The sequence below is a fragment of the Astatotilapia calliptera genome, chromosome 7 (assembly GCF_900246225.1).
Source record: "Astatotilapia calliptera chromosome 7, fAstCal1.2, whole genome shotgun sequence".
NCBI classification, from domain to species: Eukaryota; Metazoa; Chordata; class Actinopteri; order Cichliformes; family Cichlidae; genus Astatotilapia; species Astatotilapia calliptera.
In genome coordinates this window covers 5,064,550-5,084,333 of record NC_039308.1, presented here as the reverse complement: position 1 = coordinate 5,084,333, position 19,784 = coordinate 5,064,550, and the positions used below count along the sequence as shown (strand labels likewise).

The following is a 19,784-nucleotide window of genomic DNA, read 5'->3' as shown; positions in this document are numbered from 1 at the left end:
CCAAAAGTCTAAAAAACAAACAAACCTATAACTAGAGCTTAACTACAACAAGAATAAATGCTTAAAATTACTCAAATTATAATTGAAATAATTCAAAACCTCAACCTAACAATAATAAAAATCTTAAGGCTCTCAAAAAGCAGTGAAACCAAACACACTTAATAATCACCATGAGTGCCAAAGATAAAAAGTGAAAGTTTTTAAGTAGTCCATCGTGAGCTTTAAGGAAACAAGAAAAAAAATATGTCTGGCTTCAAAGTCAGATTTTCAGTCAGTTTGAAGGAATGAATGAATAATAATGAAGAAATATGTGATGTGTAAATGTGGATGTTGGAGACTTTTTTACAGGGAGTGCAGAATTATTAGGCAAATGAGTATTTTGTCCACATCATCCTCTTCATGCATGTTGTCTTACTCCAAGCTGTATAGGCTCGAAAGCCTACTACCAATTAAACATATTAGGTGATGTGCATCTCTGTAATGAGAAGGGGTGTGGTCTAATGACATCAACACCCTATATCAGGTGTGCATAATTATTAGGCAACGTCCTTTCCTTTGGCAAAATGGGTCAAAAGAAGGACTTGACAGGCTCAGAAAAGTCGAAAATAGTGAGATATCTTGCAGAGGGATGCAGCAGTCTCAAAATTGCAAAGCTTCTGAAGCGTGATCATCGAACAATCAAGCGTTTCATTCAAAATAGTCAACAGGGTCGCAAGAAGCGTGTGGAAAAACCAAGGCGCAAAATAACTGCCCATGAACTGAGAAAAGTCAAGCGTGCAGCTGCTAAGATGCCACTTGCCACCAGTTTGGCCATATTTCAGAGCTGCAACATCACTGGAGTGCCCAAAAGCACAAGGTGTGCAATACTCAGTGACATGGCCAAGGTAAGAAAGGCTGAAAGACGACCACCACTGAACAAGACACACAAGCTGAAACATCAAGACTGGGCCAAGAAATATCTCAAGACTGATTCTTCTAAGGTTTTATGGACTGATGAAATGAGAGTGAGTCTTGATGGGCCAGATGGATGGGCCCGTGGCTGGATTGGTAAAGGGCAGAGAGCTCCAGTCCCACTCAGACACCAGCAAGGTGGAGGTGGAGTACTGGTTTGGGCTGGTATCATCAAAGATGAGCTTGTGGGGCCTTTTCGGGTTGAGGATGGAGTCAAGCTCAACTCCCAGTCCTACTGCCAGTTTCTGGAAGACACCTTCTTCAAGCAGTGGTACAGGAAGAAGTCTGCATCCTTCAAGAAAAACATGATTTCCATGCAGGACAATGCTCCATCACACGTGTCCAAGTACTCCACAGCGTGGCTGGCAAGAAAGGGTATAAAAGAAGAAAAACTAATTGTTAGGTATTTTAGTACCATGGGAGCATTTACTGGATATTGTTTTATAGTGACATTATGCAGGAAAACTCTGTCATTCAATAAGGCCCCTTTGTTTCAGTGTTTTTCTCTTTGACCCAAGAATTGATGTGTGAGAATCACAGGCTGGTACAAGGTTGAAATACCACAGAGATCACTCCCTCATCTACATTAGTTTCTTAATATTTTAGACGCCTGTTGAAGGCCAAATGGTTTGTTTCAGATTTCACTAATGAAAGAACTCTTCGTTTTGTGCCTTGAAAATATGTCGCTGAGATAATCACAATTGTAGCTGAACTGATAAACTACACAAAGGATGCTTCTTCACCCAAGGGCAGGAAGACGCTGCCTTATCTTGGTCTGTACTGGTTTAAACTGATAAATCTGCTGTCTCATGAATTTTACCCTCTATATAAACTGTTGTACTTGTGAATAAAGTTGAGTCACTTTGGGAAGACAATCTAAAGCAGTCTCTGTTTTCTTGTTCTCCCAAGCTGCTCCCGAGCTGCTCGTACTAACACGCTGAATGGCATGCTTGAATATTACTTGAGAATATATTTGACTGTGTTACAGACTAAGGGACATTCTCTGCTGATAGGTGAAGGTACATTCTCTGCTGATAGACGTCCACGCCTCGGAGGAAGCCGATCCACGGAGTAGGCCCTGGAAACAGTTTCCTTCACTAATGACATGGCCTCCTTGTTCACCTGATCTGAACCCCATTGAGAACCTGTGGTCCATCATCAAATGTGAGATTTACAAGGAGGGGAAACAGTACACCTGTCTGAACAGTGTCTGGGAGGCTGTGGTTGCTGCTGCACGCAATGTTGATGGTGAACAGATCAAAACACTGACAGAATCCATGGATGGCAGGCTTTTGAGTGTCCTTGCAAAGAAAGGTGGCTATATTGGTCGCTGATTTGTTTTTGTTTTGTTTTTGAATGTCAGAAATGTATATTTGTGAATGTGGAGATGTTATATTGGTTTCACTGGTAAAAAGAAATAATTGAAATGGGTATATATTTGTTTTTTGTTAAGTTGCCTAATAATTATGCACAGTAATAGTCACCTGCACACACAGATATCCCCCTAAAATAGCTAAAACTAAAAACTACTTCCAAAAACATTCAGCTTTGATATTAATGAGTTTTTTGGGTTCATTGAGAACATGGTTGTTGTTCAATAATAAAATTATTCCTCAAAAATACAACTTGCCTAATAATTCTGCACTCCCTGTAAATAAGGACTGTGCAGCATGGCATTAAATATAGACCTCACACCTAAAAGCTTCTTTCAGGACACAGAGACACACACACACAGTAATGCTGTGAACTGTCATCTGGAGTGCAACAGTGGTAGATTGGGAGGGAAGCAATTTAAGACCAAAACACCTGAAGGGAAATATACCTCCACACACACACACGTAGACACACACATACTCGCACATACACACATACCCCTTCTCTCTGAGCTTCGATGCCTAGCTCCATGTGGTTGGCATGGAAACAGAAAAACTCCCCCCAGATGAAAATGAGATGCCCCCAATACGATTCACGTGGGAGCACAATGGGAACATTAAGATGAGGAATTATAGGAATAACATCCAACATGCTAATGCCTTTGATAGGTCTTCATTGTCAGTCTTCACATGAGGAGATTTAAATCAGTCCACATGTTAGACCCCAACGAAAAACAATGATTATTCCACATGTGTCAGAGCTTATTGTTGCTGTTTTAGTATCTAAATTCTTTTGTAAACCCACAACAGAGTGAAAAGAGTAGAAATCTCACCCTGAGGCAAAGTATCGTCTGAGTCATACGTGTTAATCACCCCCATCAGCCCCCACAGACTGCGGTCATTTAGAGCTGCAGGGCAGCAAAAGTCTTACTCATAGCATCCTTCAAACTCCCAGGCAGACCAAAAATAGCTGACAATTTTGGGAGTCTGCATGGCAACACAAAACATACTTCTGGTATATGTGCAAAGTTCCCAGGGAAAGGGTTTTATACATACATACATACATATATATATATATATATATATATATATATATATATATATATATATATATATATATATATATATATACATACATACATACATACATACATACATCTCTCTCTCCCTTCTCTCCCTACACACACACACACACACACACACACACACACACACACACACACACATATATATATATATTCCTGAAGACTATTGAAAGAAATTACAGGAGCGCTTTGCTAAGACAGTTCAAGCTGTGTTGTTTGGCGGCTCAAGACTTCTGCACTGTATATTGCTATGTTGAGCCCCAAATCTGCCCATAAGTTATAATAGAATCACAGTACAGTAATTTCTTTAGAAAAAGCAATGGTAGAGGGAGATTTATATATTATATATCTAAATATATAATTATAGATATATTTAGTCATTTTCTCACCAAGTTTTCACGCTTTTTTTCTCCAAAATTTGCCACTTTAATGTGAAAAAACGTTATTTTTTCATGGATTTTTATACCCACCAACGCCATGCCCCTTAATTTTTTTTAATACGTTGTTATGAGTACATGTCTTAAACTGTAGTTTAAAATACTATTGGTAAAAGTATTTGGTCTACCACTAGGTGACAGTGTTTCACTAGGTGAAAGTGTTAGTGTGCTTGCCCTTAGTGGGAAACAAGAAAATTGCTTACTTGTTGGGTCCTTCTGTGGAGTTTGTATTGTTCTCTCACAGTCCAGAAACATGTTCATAAAGTCTGATGGAAATAAATCAGCCAGTATGAGTCTAAACACCTCTCTGTCTTTCTTTGTGATGGACTGGTAACCTGTGACAGCAGGGAAATGTAAACTATTTACAAGCAATAAAAAACAAAACCCCATTTTATACACTTAGCTTTTCTAATGCATTATGTCTAAATATTTTAATACGCGTTCCACTAACTCTCAAGAGTCGGGATTTAACAGAAGTCCGTGAACGCCGCATGAACTCTCGGCGGTCCCTTTGAAGTGCAGTTTGTGGCTGGAGCTGAAGCTGCCCTCGGAGGTAACAATTAGCTTATGTTAAAAAAAAAAAGGTTTCTGTATAATGATATTATAATTTTCAGGCTCTAAACAGGTAATAGCGCCCTCCGGAATAGTTGACCTACGAAATTGACTTTTAAAACCTCAACTTTCAGTCTATTCTTCTGATAATTCACCACGGGTTTTTTCCCCTTCTTAACCTGGGATAGGCTAAAGCTCCCACCCCCACCCGCCGCCACCTTGAACTGGAAAAAAAGTGAGTGAACATCCATTACCCTGTAATATAGTCATTTTAACTCGTGTTGCTAATCCCCAGATTCAGTTACACTGATCGCTACAATGTTACACACTCCACTTGTACTTAGAATCTTCAAATAAAAGTAAAGATAGCATAACCTTGCTTGGTCCTACAACCATTAAACAGTTTAGTTTGAAACGTCAGTAGTAACCAGTTATATAGGAGCTTACTGATTTAGGCACCATAATTTATAATAAGGTACAGAAAGGGGAAGAAACGTGTGGAGAAGCACACGAAATACTTCCATTCAGTAGGTTTCAGTCGCTGATTCGTATCATTCCCCTCACCTTTTAGGATGGAGTGAAGTGTTAAAGGCAGGCTAGAGGATGTGAGTGAAGTTGCCCCCCCCCCCCCCCCCCCCCCCCTTCTTCAAATCCAACAAAAGTGGTATCAAACGTTTGTGCTACGTTTGTGCTGGTTTGTGCTGCAAAAATTTTCTTTTGTGCTGCTATCATTTTAAAGATATTAATAAAAATTTCTAGAGGTCATCAGAGGTCAACCAGCCCCCCCACGTTAATTAACCTCCTATGAGCCGAACTCTTCCACGGCATTCATTTTTAATTTCTCTTTGATATTTGGGCATATTGGGGCCCGATGAATGTAAAAACAAAGAATTACCAGATTTTATTTTTTTTACCTTATTTTTATTTTTAAGAAAAATAAGAGCCACATATGAGGATATTCGTTTAAAATTTTGATAGAACTGTAGCAGTATAATGTCCTCGTAGGTGGATATCAGGCCCTTCTAGAGCAAGATTGAGTATTTTGGTCTAAATAACCGAAAATGTGATGTCCACATATGTGGACGCCAGGTCCTAGGAGGTTAAATCAAACAAAATGGGTGTCAATCAACTGTGCTACGTTTGTGCTGCTAAAATTGTTGTTTGTGCTGCTTCTGTTTTAAAGATATTAATGAAAATGTAAAGGTCAAAGGGTCAACCAGCCCCCCACCACCACATTACCCAAATCAAACAAAATTTATGTCAAACGTTTGTGCTATGTTTGTGCTGGTTTGTGCTGCAAACATTTTTATTTGTGCTGCTATCATTTTAAAAATATTAATAAAATAACGTCTTGATGTGTGCTTAATCATCCAGGTAAGTAAATCCCAAAAGGTTGATACTGTTCATCTGGACATTTTCAGTTGGAGAAACGTCACTCATCCAAGTGACTTCTTCAGTCTCAGCTGACTGCAGGTTTTCCCAACCTTATAAACACATGTGAGTGAAGTTGGCCCCCCTACCTTCTTCAAATCGAACAAAATGGATGTCAAACATTTGTCCTGCAAATTATTTTTTTTGTTCTGGTTATGTTTCCCTAATTTTATAAACAGTACATGTACAGTGAGAGAGAGATGTTACATCTGTCTTCACTTGCATCCCAGTCACGGAAGCGTTGTAGGTAGTTCATAAGAGATTACAGGATCACCCCAACCTCAGCAACAGGACCACTCTCAGCACTGATCAGTTGTGTTTGCTTTTGGAACTGTGTCTTAATTCCACCTATTAGGCAGAAACCTAGGTGTGTCATGGGTTCCCCCAGGCCCCTGGTCAAAGTCACCAAACCAGTTCATAAGCAGGTACAGATGTGGCCAGAAGGGTCCTCAGAGGCACTGCAAGACTGCTTTTCCACCACAGGCTGCCACACATGACAACACCACAGACTTTCAGGAATATACAGAAACTGTCATTGCTTACATCCCAAAATGCATCGATGATGTCACAGAGATCCCTTGCCAAAATCAATACACGCAAAGCTCCAGGTCCTGATAACATCCTTGGACGAGCACTGATGGACTATGCTGTGGAACTCCCAAATGTCTTCACAGACATCTTTAACACATCACTAGGGTCAGGCCGTCGTTCCCACATGCCTCAAAGCCTCCACCATCATTACTGTACCCAAGAAGTCATCTACCTCCTGCTTTAAGGACTACTGTCCTGTCAAACTCACCTCCATCATTATAGAATAGAATAGAATAGAATAGAAAACTTTATTTGTCAATTTCTTCAAATGTACTTGCCATACAAAGGAATTAAAATTACGTTTCACACTGTCCCATGCGTAGACATTGACAACAATAAAGTGCAGATGCACAACAAAAAACAGCCCTAACAATAAGGTAATATTAAATAGGTAACAGGATAGACAAAAAAATAAATAAAAGTGTTCCAACAGTGTTCCCTGGAAAATAGTATACTAGTCTACTTGAGGTAGTCCCAGGTTGTGGTTGGTAGGGGTATTTTGTTTTAATGCAGCATAAGACTATAGCAGCAGTAATAGTAATATAATAATACAAATAGTGCTAAAAGAAATACTAAAAATATATAGCAGCAGGTGTGTGCAATTGCAATGCAGAGGTAGTTGTTTCCAGTCAGGAATGTTTTCCAGTTCTTAGTTCAGAGAGTGTTTCCTTGTTGGAGAGTGTGCGTGGATGGGGGTGGGGGTGGGTGGGAGGGGTAGAGTCCAGTCTGTCTTCCTATACTTCTGCCAATCTGGTGATTCTGCTGGCTGGGAGCCAGGAGGGAAGAGAGTTCAGCAGTCTCACAGCCTGGTGGATGAAGCTGTTGGTGAGCCTAGTAGTGCGGGAGCGGAGACTTCTGTATCTCTTTCCAGAGGGCAGGAGGCTGAACAGACAGTGCGCGGGGTGGGTTGCATCGTTGACAATTGTGATGGCTTTGCGGGCGAGGCGAGTGGTGTAAATGTTTTGCAGGGAGGGGAGTGGTACACCAACTATCCTCTCAGCTGTTCTCACAATGCGTTGTAGAGCTTTCCTGTTATAGTCAGTGCAGCTACCGCCCCCACACAGTGATGCAGCTGGAGAGGATACTTTCAATAGTTCCTCTGTAGAATGTGGTCAGGATGGGTGGTGGAGCACTTGCCCGCTTGAGTTTGCGCAGGAAGTAGAGGCGCTGTTGTGCTTTCTTGGCCAGTGATGCTGTGTTAGTGGTCCAGGAGAGGTCCTCACTGATGTGGACCCCCAGGAACTTGGTGCTGCTCACCCTAACCCTTATTAAGTGCTTTGAACGGTTAGTCATGCATCAAATCAAATTATCGCTTTCGCCCAACCTGGATCCATTTGAGTTCGCATACCGAACTCAGCAACTCATTCACAAACTGGATCTGCTGGGGATCAGCACCTTGCTGTATAACGGGCTGCTAGATTTCTTGACAGGAAGACAGCAGACAGTACGGGTCGACAGCAACACCTGCAGCCCAAGAACACTGAATACGGGGGCTCCCCAAGGATGTGTGTTGAGCCCCCTTCTCTTCATTCTGCTGACCCACAACGAGATCTACTACAGGGGTGAAGTTAACCATCTTGCAGAGTGGTACAGCAACAAAAACCTGTCCCTGAATGTGGAGAAGACCAACAGCGACTCTACTTCCTCTGCAAACTGAGAAGCACAAGAGATTCAACCCCCACAGTTAAGAGTATCCTCACCAGCTGCATCACTGTGTGGTATGACTCCTGCATTGGGTTCTGCAGGAAAAAATGACAACGGGTAGTGAGAGCAGCCGAGAGCATTGTGGGGACCTCTCTTGCCTCCCTCCCCAGGAGATCTACTGCACCTGCCTCATCTGGAAGGTTCTCCTGCAGTCAGCTGAGACTGAAGAAGTCACTTGGATGAGTGATGAAATGTTTCTCCCACTGAAAATGTCCAGATGAACAGTATCAACCCTTTGGGATTTACTTACCTGGATGATTAGGCACGCATCAAGACGTTATTTTATTAAGATTTTTAAAATAATAGCAGCACACACGAAAATTTTTGAAGCACAAACCAGCACAAACGTTTGACATGAATTTTGTTTGATTTGGGTAATGTGGGGGGGCTGGTTGACCTTTTGACCTTTACATTTTCATTAATATCTTTAAAACAGAAGCAGCACAAACAACAATTTTAGCAGCACAAACCAGCACAAACGTAGCACAGTTGATTGACACCCATTTTGTTTGATTTAATTCATGTGGGGGGGCTGGTTGACCTCTGATGACCTCTAGAAATTTTTATTAATATCTTTAAAATGATAGCAGCACAAAAGAAAATTTTTGCAGCACAAATTAGCACAAACGTTTGATACCACTTTTGTTGGATTTGAAGAAGGTGGGGGGGGGGGGGGGCAACTTCACTCACATAGAGGCAGAGGTGGCAAAAGTATACACATTATGTACTTAAATAAAAGCGCTGAAAAAGGTACAGATTCAAATTCTTTTCTCAAGTAAAAGTGAAAAAGTACAGGTTCTGAAATGTACTCAAAGTAAGAAAGAGATAAGATAAGATAAGACTTCATTGATTCCACAACGGGGAAATTTTTGCGTCACCTCAGCTCAGGTACAGACATCAGAAGGAAATACAAAAATACAAATAAGTACAATCAATGAAAAAAAGTAAGATAATAAACTATATACAATGGTAGCATACACAGTATGTGATTATGGATATGGTTGGAAATATGGAAGACATAAACTATAATAGCTTGACATAACTATTGTACCACTACTATTCCTATGTATAGACATGTACACACACACATGTACACACTAAATATACATATGCATACATATACATACATATATACCTGCACATGTCCGTACACATGGAAGGTCCATTATGCATGAAGTGGTGACCGTGGATGTTCAGTGTCCAGTGACTTATGACATCGTGATTGAGGAGTTATAGAGTCTAACTGCTGTTGGGATGAATGATCTGTGAAAGCGCTCCTTCCTGCAGCGAGGGTGTTTCAGTCTCTGACTAAAGGAGCTGCTCAGCCCACTCACATACTCATGCAGTGGGTGATGTGGGTTGTTCGTGATGGATGTCAGCTTTACTAACATCCTCCTCTCGCCAACCACCTCCACAGACTCCAGGGGACATCCCAGCACGGAGCTAGACCTCCGCACCAGTTTGTCAATCCACTCCCCCAGCAGGCCACTGCATAGAAAAGGGCAGATGCTACCACAGTGTCATAGAATGTCCTTAACAGAGTCCTGCAGACTCCGAAGGACCTCAGTCTCCTCAGCAGGTGGAGTCGACTCTGGCCCTTCTTATACAGGATGTCTGTATTTGTAGTCCAGTCCAGTTTATTGTTGAGGTGAACACCCAGGTACTTATAAGAGTCCACTATCTCAATGTCTTTCCCTTGGATGTTCACCGGTGTTGTAAAAGTAAAAGAAAAACTTCATTTCAGTCTAAATTTTTAATCTCATAAATGTCTTCTGCTTGAGTCACTAGTAGAACATGAGATGGTGGCCACACATCATTGCTTCTTATCCCTTCTGAGATATGTTTTAGTTTAGTTTAGTTTAGTTTTTTATGTGTTTTTATCACTGCTGGCACAATGAGACTGCGCCTGCAGCCTTTCACGTTGCACAAGTAGTCCCGCTCCTCCCTGACACCACATCCACGCATGTTGTTGCAAGAAGGTTTGCTGTGTCTCCCACTACATTCTCAAGAGATAGCAGGAGAAGTGGTGTTACGTGACAGGAGCTGGTCAGGGCTACAAAATGACATCAAACTAGCAGCAGGACCAGAATCTGCCCAAGGAGCACTGCTGGAGGCCTAGAAAAGGACCTCCAGCAGGACCAAAACAGGACAATTCCCAGCCTCATGTGGCGTAAGGGTAAAGGCAGTTCTTGTATAATGAAGGTATTCATTTCACTGATGGCCCTCATGTTCCCCAGATTTGAATCAAATTAAGAATCTGAGATGTTACGAGCATCCAAAGCTGCCAAAAAGCACCACAGAGTTCCAGGAGCCCATCAGTGACCTGATTTAGCTCTGAGAGGAGCCTGATCTTTCGACAGTGTCCCGGAGGGTCTTATGGACATGGGGTCCATAAACATGACTCATCCACATTATCCACAAGTTTGATCAGCCTCGGATTTCAATTTTTAATGTTGTTGGTATGATTTTGAAAACAGTCCTCAAAGCATTGCTGATTTTGGTTTCCAATGACTGTTGTTACCTATTAATCTTCTCATCAAATTATGTAATGCAAAGTATTCAGGATTCTTTGAGTGTCGTGTCTCTTTCTGATATAATGTAAAGTGTGGGAGAGTTTGTGTAATGCTTTAGGCTCTTGGTATGGCTCTAAACAAAAACATAGCACACTTAGTGATATGACATCAATATTATTGAATGGTATGTTTGTCTTTGCTGTAATAAAATTAATTCGTTATACAAAAAAGAACCATAAACTTGGTGTATTTGAGAATAATCTACTTTCCTTTTCCTGTTAAACAGAATCATGATTGACTTTGAGGAGACAGACTTCATTTTGGAAAATCAGAAAAGAAAAAGAAAAAAAGATCTCAAAAAAGACAAAAAACACAAAACCAACATGACTGTGAAACCACAAGAGAGCATCCAGAAGAAAAAGAAAAACTCCCAGCTCAAAGAAGAAAAGAAGGAAAGGAAACAAAAGAAAAAGGAAAAGAAGAAAGAAAGGCAAAGAAGGAGACTGGCCTTAGAGCTAGGTAGCAGTGTTGTATTTAAACAGTGCGGTAGTGCCCAGGAAAAACCTTTTGAGAAGCCTGAAGCATCAAAGCCGCAACAAAATGAAAAGCTGAAGCCTGATTGTCTGACTCAAGACTCCAAAAAGAAATGCAAAAGAAAAAAAAAAGTGGTGTTTGAAGTGTCACCCTGTTACATCCGTGTCAAACGGCCTAAATTTGCGTCATCCTCCACCAAAGAGGAGGCGGCTGTGAAAGGCGCTGAGAGCTGTTCACAGGACGCAGTGACGGGGAACAGCCGCGATCAGGACTCTCAGGGCACCAGTGATGACATCAACAGCCAGGACTTGTTTATTACCCAGAAGACTTTCAGAACATCGCTCTCCGAACCCTCCAGCGGGGAAGTCAATGACGGAGCCCTTATGCTATCTCCTCAGGTGCGAACACAGCAAGGCGAGTGCCAACAGCTTAAACAATTTCATGAAGAATCAGAAAAATGGCCACATGACTCACAGCCTCATCAGCTCTTTGTGCAGCCAAACCCAGAAGAACCTGAAGAAGGTAAAGGACATCATAAGATACATAAGCAGAGAAAAAAGTCCCTTCTGAAACAAGAAAACACAAACTTATCTGGAGAGCAAAGAGTCTCACGTTCAGTGCATTTAAAGCTCAGTGAGGGGCATCCTTTCCTGGAGGAGCCAATCATTGTCGACTCCTCCCTGGATCTTGGAGAGCGTTCCCCTTCATGCCTGCCACATATTAATAAGTCATTACTTCCTGCCAGGTCCACAGTGAGCTCTTCCACACAGACAGAAAACTTCTTCACCACTGAGCTCTCCTCCTACCTCAGCTTCTGCCAGAAAAGTAGACCAGCTGTTTGTTTCGATGACGTGAAACCTTTAGACCTGAGCCTTCCACACAGGGTGAGAAAAGACCACAGGAGCTGTTTGTCAGTAATGGAGGTCAACCGTGAAGGAGAAGGAGGCATGGGTCCATCTGGGTCTTCACTTGTGAAAGAAAATCAGGTGCTTTTGGGTCAAGGAGAAACAACTCCCAGTCCGCAGTTGTCAGAATCTGATCAAAAGTCTGCTGATACAACGACATCCAGCGAGGACAGCGAGCAGCCGTGCCGCGCTGGCAAGCTGGACCTGATTCAGGTGATACCACATGATCCTATTTGTGTAGTTACAGAGCAACAGATGATAAATTAATTCATCTTACATATTGAACTTTATATTACAAACTTCAGAGCTAACACCAGATATCTTTTTATGTGTTTTTCAGCTTCAAGCCTCTTGAAATCGCAGTTCTCTCTTTTTTTTCACAAAAATACTGAAAATACTGGCGTAAGATGTCCCACTGATGGGAATTCTGCTGTTTTATCCTGTTTGTGGAAAAAAAATGTAATGTACAGCTCTTTTAGGAGATTTAAAAAAAATAAAAGTATGACTGTAAAGATTAGTTTGTGGAAGATTTAGGTGTAAGAACCATGATAAAATATGAAAAACAGATTTAACAGTTACAAATTATTGATATTTATTTTCCCATTCTTTGCCACTCAAAGCCTATCCTGTATCCTATTTTTTACTAAAAGTATTCAATATAAACACACACTCACCAGCAGAGTGGCGGCAGGGTCAGTTAACCAGCTCTAAGGACACTCTCACGCTAGTAGGGACTACAGGTGGGTTTTGATTATCGATTTATCGATTAAAATCGATTCTAGCTTGGATAACGTGATATCGATTTATTAAAATGCTGAATCGATTTTTGAATACAAATTTATTTTGCCCGAAATGCAAGAATCTCAGGTTAAACCTCACAAAATTTCAGCAACCACCAAACAGCTAAAGCAGTAAATAAGAGCAGGTACACGGATTCTGCACAAAGACGTAAACACAAAGCGCGGAGATGTGGCTTTCTCACCCGACGGCACGGACACGGTCGGGGCTGGAAGCCGACAGCTCGCTGATTCTGATGTTTCGGCGAGTCCGCGCTTTGTGTTTACGCCCTTTTTGCGCTGATTCTGAAGCTGTAGGTTTTTATCTCTCTCCAAACAATATTGACTGAACCAGCAGCAAAAGAAGATCCAAACTACACTTCACACTAAACATCGTCATGAATTCCCTCCCAGTTTTGCTGTTTTGCTTCCACCACAATAAAATCACACTTCATGCAGAGCTCGCTCGCTCTCTCTCTCTCTCTCTCGCTTGCTTATTACACACAAGTCTGCCGTTGTTTACAGCGCTGTCGGCCGCTGTTTTTTCCCCCCTTTTACTCGCTTCTGAAAAGAAAGCCTCATTTCTGCTGTTCAATTATGAACAAATTTAAACTTTTTAAAATTATGCAAAATTGCAAAACACTTAGCTGTGTTGCAATTCTGTAACTTTGCTCTGCTTTACTTCAGCAGCATCAGGTAATGTTCATGTGTTGATTAATGGTTTTCTTTCGTTTTGATCTACTGCAGAATATTTTTAAGGTCATCTGCTATAAAATCCCAGGCCAGGAAAATCTCCTTCATGTTTTTCTGTGTTACTTTGACACAAAGGCATCTGCTGTGATGCTTACACCTTTGATAAAGTCTCGCAAGTGTCAGCTTTCTTTTTATAGATATAAAAATATGGAAATGTACTGATGCGTGATCAGAATTATAGTATTTCTGACTGAGGCAAAATTTCCCCGATTAAAATCGAATCGAATCGGATTGAATCGAATCGTGGATCGAATCGATTCGGGACCTTGTGGATCAGAATCGAATCTATTCTAGAAATCAGTGACGATACCCAGCCCTAGTAGCGACCATTGTGTTGTTCAAAGTTTTAGGAGCAGGGGTTGCTCAGTAGGTAGCGTGGTGGCCCCATGATTGGAAGGTACCTGAGCAAGGTACCGTCCCTACACGCTGCTCCCCAGGCGCCCAATGGCTGAGTGAATTGGTTAAATGCAGAGAGGAATTTCCCCACAGGGATCAATAATGTATATATTATTATTATTATTATCTTTCAATCAGTGACAGACGTTCTTTGACTAGTTCCAATAACCAAGACTAGAAAACCATTGTTGATATCGTATGTCCAGAGCACTAATAAGGATTACGTGCATGTACGCTGACTTCAATATTTGAGGCCATGTTGATTATGAGTAACACCTTGTAAAAGTACATATATAACACAAAATAAGGATAAAGATAATATGGTCACCTTTAATGCTTTTGTTTAGGACTCTTTTGACAAGTTGCAAAAATTAGTGTCACGTAGATGTCCGAGTTGTTGGCAGGGCCGATAAAAAGTATTAATTCAGTAAGGACTAGATGTTACAATCCCGGACAATGCATGAAGATTCATTCACTTTTTTAAACATCTCTCAATCTGTCAGATTTCTCTTATCACCCTTAAAAATACTGGTGACCAGCAGTGCTACCCCTCAGCCTCCTAGTAGACACACTACTAGGAGGCTGAGGGTATCAAATTTAGGCATCTTATTGGGGGCAACTCATGTTCAAGAAAGAAAATTATCCAGGGCTGTGCATTTCAGTTGGTTCGTGTATTTTGACATTATAAACACTTAAGAATTTCTGTTTTTGCTGAGTAGTAATAAATATTTATCAGGAGAAAAGGAGTAACTGAAGTTTCTTCCACTGTTCAGTAACAGTATGACTTTTTTTGGTCCTCAGGTCAGAGCGGTCCAGATGAAACTCAACGAATCCTTCTTTTTCAAACCCAAAGGAGAGGGACGGTCACCCAGGCCTGAGTCACCGCTGATGAAACTCTCTCAGGGCAGAGACACTAAAAGGAGGAAGAGTCGCTGAGGTCACAAGGTTTTAATATAGGCTGCTATTAGCCCTGTTGGCTGACGTCAACAAATAAGATGTGACGTTTGTGTTGACGTTAGTGGCCAATAGTTATCTGTTCAGTCATATCAATTTCGTGCTGACTAAATGTTCAGAATTTCATCTGAAAGCCTTTAAAAACTTTTATATAAGATTTTTTTGCTTCCCTGGAACAATTAAATGAAATCGTTACTGCCACACGAACAAACAAAGAAGACTTTAAAAACAATTATTTAACACATTAATATGGACCTAGAACTTCACAATTGGAGCACGCTTAAACTTTCCTAGCAGACACCATCTAACGTCTGGAAAACTGTTCAATTTTATGAGCTTCAGCTGAGAAGCAGCGTGTGTCAAGTGTCGAGCATTCCTGCTGAAACTCAGCCTGTGCCTGAGGGTCTTTAAGTAGAAGGACAGCTACATTAACACTATCAGTGAGCTCAGGTATTTTATTATATATGCCGTAAAGTTCTGATCTACATTATATGGACAACAGTATTGGGCCACACGCCTCAGTTCAGGTGTTTTCAGTCCCATTATCATAAGGTTAAAACATCATACACCCAGATGTGCAGTCTGCCTTTACAAGTATGAACATGGTCCTGCAACATCAGCACAAACACTGTGTGCTGGGAGCTTCGTGGCTGAGCAGCTCCTGTACGTGTAACGTGTAGCTGTACGTTTATCCAAATACTATATGTTAGGAACATGAACAGAAGAAACATGCTTCCATTAAAAGAAAAATAAACTTCTGGGATAGAAATGACTGATTACTGTCTTTTGACCTGTTGTTCTAAAGTTTTTAGTATTCTGTCATGTTTTTTTAAATTGCTCTGTAAGTTTGTCCGGCAGTGGCAGTTTTTTGATGCCATGTCGCTATGACAGCATGTCGTAGTTCATAACATCATAACAAATAATCTGTTGTTAAAGTTTATTTATTGTGACGTAGTAGAAGTTCACTTTCTGTTGAGTGTTGATGCAGTATTTACCAAGTTCTTAAATGGTGCTAAATAAAGATCTTTATTATTTAAGTCTGTCTGCCAGCAGAGTTTGTGTGTTCTGCTATGAAACATGGAGAATATGTGAAGATGAATTAAGACCTTATATTCAACCAAGTGCTACAAAGGGCAAGCTACATGTGCAACAGATGTTTTAAAATGATCTCAGTGTTTTCAGATGGATTAGTGAGAGTACAGATCCAGAGGTGGGCCAGACCCACCATCACAGACAAGGAGAACATGCTTGCAGATAAGTTCTGATGCACAAACTACTGAATAAATGCCAGCTGATGTATTACATGTGTTTTGCTTGCACAAATGAAACATACTCTTTGAACATCAGAGCCGAACAGCAGTGGTGCAGAGGTAATCCAGCACCTCCGTCTCATTGGACAAAAAGCTTTTGGTCAGAGTCCAGTCGGTTTTCACTTTGGTCAAGCTGTTATTGCTTAAATGTGTCTAAAGCATCCTAGAGTCTGATCCTGGGAAAGCTTCACTCCTCACTGGTCTCAGCCTCACATCTCACAGCAATCAGATATGGAAGATTGAATTCAGAGCTCTCTTTTTCCTAATTATTCTTCTGAAACCAATTTTATTTCAATTCTTACTTTTAATCATTCTGGAAACAAGATTAAAAAAAAGATAAAAAAGTTACTTTGTTGAAACACACCTCTTTCTTCTCCGCTTGTGTTTTCACGTTTCCCTAAAATCCCCCAAAATCAGTGTAATTCAGTCCAAGTCAAAGTGGCCACCAGGGGTCAGCTGTTGCCCTTACAAGATGGGCTTAACAGCATGAAAACAACACAACTAGTGTCACTTTAAATATCCACTGGTCCCGTCCCAACTAATGGCCTATAAAAAGGTATTTTACCAAGGTGTCACGCAAGAAACATTTCACTATGTGTAAAACCAATGAGCTGTCTCAAGACCTTCACAACCTTATTGTTGCAAAACATTGCTCCCTTTTTTTGTGATAGCCAGCTTCCCGCTCGCTTCCCTAACTGCAGCTGATGCGACAGGGCTTCGGCGCGGGTTTGCTGCCGTTGCTGCAACTAGGAACCGGGGAATATGGAGGAGAGAGGTGTGAATGTTTTTCATTTTTGTTCTCCGTTGTGGGTGTTTGTGGAGTGCATGTTCAAAATAGTTGGGAATGGAAGCAGCTGAGGATGCTAGTTGATTATGCTTTTCATATCTGAAAGTGCAATTGTTAGTACCTTGATATCTTTTGAATCAGATATCTGGGCCTAAATCCTGAGAAGCCATGAAAACTCTCCAGTAAGCTCCCATCCAAAAGTATGGCGTGGTCTGCTGGTTCCATTCTGCAGCCGTGTCGTTCTTTAATGGTGAGGCAGGAAATGGACCCAAAGATGCAGACTTGGAGGCAACCTTGAATAACCAAAGACTGACCTTTATTTAGTTGGCAGCTGCAAATCCATAGTACAAATGAAGACAGAGATGAACTAAATCAAGGAAGTACTACAGCAAAACAGAACTAGGCATGGGGAACATAGGAGGACAGGAAAAGCTTAACACCTAACAATATCAGAATAAAAACATAACCTAGGCAAAGGTAACATCCAAACTGAAAAACTCCAAAAATATAAAAAGGAGAATATAAAACAGGAAACTGGGTATGCCCGGTACAAAACCCAGGCTGCAGCTGTCTTATAAAATTGCTAGCATGGGTTAACATAACACAAAGCTTTATTATGCTTGATCGTGAACTCTGAAGAGCTTTATTCATAATCGTTCTGCAGATTGGTCATTGATGCAAAAGCTTCTTGAGCCCAGGTGACGCTCTGGCTCACACAGATGCGCCTCCCGGTGGCTGTACCGATCCTGCAGGAAGATTACAAGAGAGTTAGGATAGAAGATACCACGCTGTGGCTCGTGTTTTCATGCATTCTGTTTTGTGTTCAGAAATTACGATTACTGAAATTACTCATTGTGGTGACATACACAAATGCTTTTTCCAGACAGGCGCTGTGAGACTTGAAGACAGAGACTATTTTCTTCGGTGGTATCCTTCCAGTAAAGAATTTGAAACAGCATTGTCCATGAGACATTTCAAGCAATTGTTGAGCTAAAAGGAAAAAAAATAATAAAAAGACAGTAAAAAATTCAGTTTCATAGCAGCATGTGTCAAAGGTGTTGAGCATTGTTGCTGAAACTGACAGTCTTTAAATAGAAAGGCAGTGACATTAACACTGTCAGAGCGCTCAGGTCCTTTATGATATACACTGATGATGTTTTGAAATAACTCATCAGCCCAAGATTAAATTTTAAACAGAGTGGAGTTGCTTTCAAGTTTTGTAAAATGTAAAATGCATTAACAATAATAAGTTAAAGTTAACAACCAAATATAATCTGAGGTTCAGCTGATCTGAACATTGATTGAACTGAAAGACAATAAAAAAGATTTTTAAACACCACAGCTATTTAGGGATTTCTTAAAGCCAGCAGAACCTTTGTTCCCTTCTGACTCTACTAACACTCACTGAACATGAACTATCAGCTCCCATTAAACCCTTCAACCAGAACTCATGTGACAGTAATCTGTATTGATTAAAATAAACACAACCTTAGTCATGATCATTATAATGGTCCTAAATGACTCATGGCAAGATAACTAGCTAATACTGCAGAATTCCTCTTAGTTGACGCTGTTCTTTAGTGATGCAAATATCCATTTGGGGCTCATTTAACCAGCTGGTAACGCAGCTGTGAGGATGATATTATTTTCAACATGTTTTGTAAACTAAGAGAAAAAGGTGATTCAGAATCTTGAAATTGACATTTCTAAAATGCAGTTGCACAAAATAAAATAAAAAATCATAATAAATCCCTCCAAAAAGTTTCATAACAGATTAAAATGCAGCATATAGAACTGATTAACAACAATAAGTTTATTTAAAACCAGATAAAAACAGGTATAATTGGAAATAATTCGTCTAAATTTCAGGAGCAGGAGCGTTCCTCCAAACACTCCCCTGCACTACTATCTGACTGGCCCAGGGGCCGCCACCAGTCCCCTCTGAGGCCTTCCTCAAACCCCAGCCTCAATTCATGCTCAAACCATCTGCCATTATCTACTAGAAATGCTGTCAAACCTTTTTGCAGATGTGGTCCCAGTTAATTAATCTGAGGTATAATGTTCAGTCATTTTCTCAGTGTAACTTGTAAAAGTTACGACCAATCAAATAAAAACATTAAAGGGCCTCAGATTACATTTATCTTCAGACTGTGAAGCAGACTGACAGACTTATGTGCAGCAGCGCAGTAATAAACCGTGAGCAGCAGAAGCAGCAGTCCCACTGTGGCCTTCATGTTTACTCCTCTCTGGATGTGATGATGTCCTTCTGCTGTTGCTGTAAGAAGTGATCTGAATGTTTAATGCAGTCTCACGCTCACTTAAAGGGCCGTTATATGTTTGTCATGGTGAGTTTTTACTGTCACTTAAACACAAAGATTAGAAATCACCAACCAAGCGACATCTCTGCAGCTACTCCACACTGCATACAGAGACAGATAACATCAAGAGATATAAATGTATGCGACTCAACTAAGTAGTTACATTTAAAATATATTAATCTGAAATGAGATGACCCAAATGCATACTGTACAAGGAGAAAACGCACCTTTTATGAGGACAGTCCAAAGTCCAAAAGATGCAACAAGTCCAGACAGTGCAAAAAAAGCAAAATAAGTCCAAGAAACAGACAAGAAGCACACAAAGGCAGATCACTGAGGAGTTAAAGAAATGCCACCTCAAAGATTAAAGGGAGATGGCTGTAAAAACAGGATTATGTAACAATAGGAAATGGG

At 40.7% G+C, this 19,784-nt stretch overlaps 2 protein-coding genes across 3 annotated transcripts; one reads left to right on the top strand and one right to left on the bottom strand.

Annotated features, from left to right (window-relative positions):
• The first annotated feature begins 4,357 nt into the window (after window positions 1-4,357).
• LOC113025165 (myb-like protein X) lies at window positions 4,358-15,962 on the top strand. The gene is made up of 4 exons (XM_026172644.1): window positions 4,358-4,399; window positions 4,587-4,633; window positions 10,924-12,289; window positions 14,803-15,962. The coding sequence occupies exons 3-4, from the start codon at window positions 10,928-10,930 to the stop codon at window positions 14,935-14,937; spliced, it is 1,497 nt and encodes a 498-aa protein (XP_026028429.1). The 5' UTR covers window positions 4,358-4,399; window positions 4,587-4,633; window positions 10,924-10,927; the 3' UTR covers window positions 14,938-15,962.
• A 1,384-nt stretch (window positions 15,963-17,346) lies between these two features.
• LOC113025166 (C-C motif chemokine 3-like) lies at window positions 17,347-19,784 on the bottom strand. 2 transcript variants are annotated; one of them, XM_026172646.1, is made up of 5 exons: window positions 19,598-19,784; window positions 19,444-19,471; window positions 19,226-19,327; window positions 17,919-18,042; window positions 17,347-17,798 (listed from the first exon to the last, which is right to left on the bottom strand). In XM_026172646.1, exons 2-5 carry the CDS (start codon window positions 19,451-19,453, stop codon window positions 17,696-17,698), a joined length of 339 nt encoding a protein of 112 aa, XP_026028431.1. In that variant the 5' UTR covers window positions 19,454-19,471; window positions 19,598-19,784; the 3' UTR covers window positions 17,347-17,695. The 2 variants fall into 2 exon arrangements, with proteins under 2 accessions (XP_026028431.1, XP_026028432.1); XM_026172647.1 differs by lacking the exon at window positions 19,444-19,471 and having other exon boundaries at window positions 19,598-19,782.